Source organism: Terrapene carolina, unplaced genomic scaffold (assembly GCF_002925995.2).
Source record: "Terrapene carolina triunguis isolate 2854851 unplaced genomic scaffold, T_m_triunguis-2.0 Scaffold618, whole genome shotgun sequence".
NCBI lineage: Eukaryota > Metazoa > Chordata > Testudines > Emydidae > Terrapene > Terrapene triunguis.
This window is the reverse complement of record NW_020664969.1, coordinates 138,139-140,860: the sequence shown is the minus strand read 5'-3', so window position 1 is coordinate 140,860 and position 2,722 is coordinate 138,139. Positions and strand designations below refer to the sequence as shown.

The window sequence follows — 2,722 nt, the reverse complement described above, 5'->3', positions numbered from 1 at the left end:
GGAGGAGGAGCCAAGGGGGGCGTGGCCAGAGGAGGAGCCAAGGGGGGGGCGCCTTTTTTATGTTTGCTCCCCCTCCTCTTAGAAGCTGGCTACGCCACTGGTTACGGCCCAGTGTGGGAACAAGAACAAACGGATATAATCTGGCTGTGACTCCCCCCGGGGGTGGACCGTGGGACTGCCGTATCCACTATCACAACCACTCATGAACGATATACAGGGCGACCTCAGCAAATCCCCCCAGCCCCTGCCTTGCTCCTAGAAATGTACTGTCTAACAGTGCTGAAAACTGTCTTGATTGGTGTAAACTCAGTAATCAGTTCACCGCTCCATCCGAGGGTAGTGGACGTACACCAGCCGTTGTAATCTGAGCAGATTCCCCCCACGCTTTAGACAAATTCACTGGTAAAGATAAAACATTAAAATAAAAGTTTATTCGCTATAGAAAGATAGATTTTAAGGCCCGGGAAGACTGGACGTTGATGGGGTGAAGTCAACTAGCTGGAGACGGACATTCCTGGTAGGAGGGACACATTCCCATGACTCATAGGTCTATGGAGTTTACAGAAAGGACCACGAGATTCACCCCAAAGAAGGGCTAATTGCGAAAGACAAAAATGGGCAGCCACATGGGGAGCAGAGGACCCCTGGTGAAGCAAACGGAGCAAACAGCCTTAACGGTCTTGATGTCGGAATTAGGAAAAGTATTAAAGAAAAAAAAATCATTGGTGAGCTCTGGAGAAGGTTTTTAATGGTTTCTCATTTCCCTTGTGGACTTTCTGATGGGTGTTAAGGTTTGAGCTGTGATTGAAGCTTTTCCCGCACTCACGGCATCTGTAAGGCCTCTCCCCGGTGTGGATTTTCTGATGTGCCAGAAGGGTGGAGCTGTGATTGAAGCTTTTCCCGCACTCACTGCATCTGTAAGGCCTCTCCCCAGTGTGGATTTTCTGATGTGCAAGAAGGGTGGAGTTCTGAGTGAAGCTTTTCCCGCACTCGCTGCATTTGTAGGGTTTTTCCCCCGTGTGGATTCTCTGGTGTCGAATAAGGTGTGGGTGCCTTGCAAAGGTTTTCCCGCACTCACGGCATTCGTGGGGCTTCTCTCCCCCATGGATTCTCTGATGAATAACCAGGTGCGATTGCCGAGAGAAACTTTTCCCGCACGCCCCGCAGGCGTAGGGTCGCTCTCCGGTGTGGATCTTCTGGTGTCTAATAAGGTTTGAGATCTGACTGAAACTTTTCTCACACTCACTGCACTGATAAGGCCTCTCCCCGGTGTGGATTTTCTGATGTTGAGTAAGGCGTGGGTGGGAAATGAAGGTTTTCCTGCACTCGCCGCATTCATAGGGCCTCTCCCCGGTGTGGATCCGCTGATGTCTAGTAAGATTTTCCCGCAAGCGACAGGCCTTCCCGCACTCACTGCATTTATAGGGCTTCTCTCCTGTGTGGATCCTCCGATGGCTGACAAGTTCTGAGTGATACGTAAACCTTTTCCCGCACTCGCTGCATTCATAGGATCTCTTTGGCCTGTGGATTTTCTCATGATTAATAAGGTGCGAGTGTCTACGGAAGTTTTTCCCACACTCGGTGCAGGGGTTTTTTCTCTCTCCTGTGCGGATTCTCTGCTGGCTTGTGGTTCCCTTGAGCTCTTTCTCAGTTATCTGACAATTGATGGATTTACCCGCTTTCTCCCCTGGCTGCTTTGTCCGCTGCCTCGCTGGCCTGTGCCGACTCTCACAAGATTGTCCTTGCTCAAGACGTCTGGACACATTCCCTTTGGCTCTTCGCAATAACACCCTGTCTGGTCCCGCTTGCTCAGCATCCGTCTGCTGAAGCTTCCACTCCCCGTTCTCACTCCCCGTCCCACCACCTGCTGGGACAGAGAGAGAAACCTCAGGAACAGGAAGGGAAAAGAGGAGTGGAAATCAAAGGAAGCACTGGGGAGATGGGGAAAAAAATCAGGAACTGAATTCCCCAAACTTTCCCCCAGAGGGGAGAGAAAAGGGATCAGTTCTGCGCCCCATCCAAACACTCAGGATGACAGGTCAGGGAGGGAGTTACGGCCGGTGTCGGGCAGGAAGCCCTGAGCGATATCTGCCCAGAGGATATCACACATGCCGGGGACAATCCAGAACTGAGACAGCTCCCAAGGTCTCTGTGGGGAATCCCAGCTCCTTCCTTCAGGCACTGACAGCGTTTGAGTTCATTTAATGATTCCTCACCTGGGCAGGTGCGTCTCCGGATCCTTTGTTCTTCTGAGTCCTGGAGATCTGGGACCCACGGCTCTTCCCCGTTCTCCAGCTGGGAGATCACATCAGGTTTGGGAAGTGGAAGCCCTGCTCAGGGGAAAGAAAACAAGGGACATCAGGTGAATTCATGGGACACTTCTCCGAAAACAATGTGCTGTTATTTTAACCCCAGCCCACGATAAGGCAGTAAGACACCAGGGCCAGCTCCCAAGTTGCTCAAAGGTGCTGGACGCTCTGCTTTGGGGGGATTTAACCGTCCCCATCTCTCCTGTGAGCACACAGAGCCCGACACTCATCAAACGGGCTCCTAAAACACAGCAAAGGTAATTCCATGTCCCAGACAGTGAAGACTCCAGACAGCGGGTAAATCCCCCGAGAAATGCTTCTTTCTGGCAGAGAGAGGAGCAGAGACTATGAGCCATAGGAGAGCTGGAACGGGGGAGCATTGGCTGGTGGGGTTCAGCACAGTAAGGAAGAAG

The 2,722-nt window shown here is 51.9% G+C and overlaps 1 protein-coding gene across 1 annotated transcript in view; it reads right to left on the bottom strand.

Annotated features, from left to right (window-relative positions):
* Window positions 1-411: 411 nt before the first annotated feature.
* Window positions 412-2,722, bottom strand: part of LOC112125646 (zinc finger protein 501-like) — a 32,384-nt gene continuing 30,073 nt past the window's right edge. Inside the window, exons 2-3 of the mRNA XM_026659286.1 lie at window positions 2,217-2,333; window positions 412-1,864 (exon numbers count right to left, since the gene is read on the bottom strand). Of these exons, the coding sequence (XP_026515071.1) occupies window positions 720-1,864; window positions 2,217-2,333 (1,262 nt within the window). The 3' untranslated portion in view covers window positions 412-719. The remainder of the gene's footprint in view (window positions 1,865-2,216; window positions 2,334-2,722) is intronic.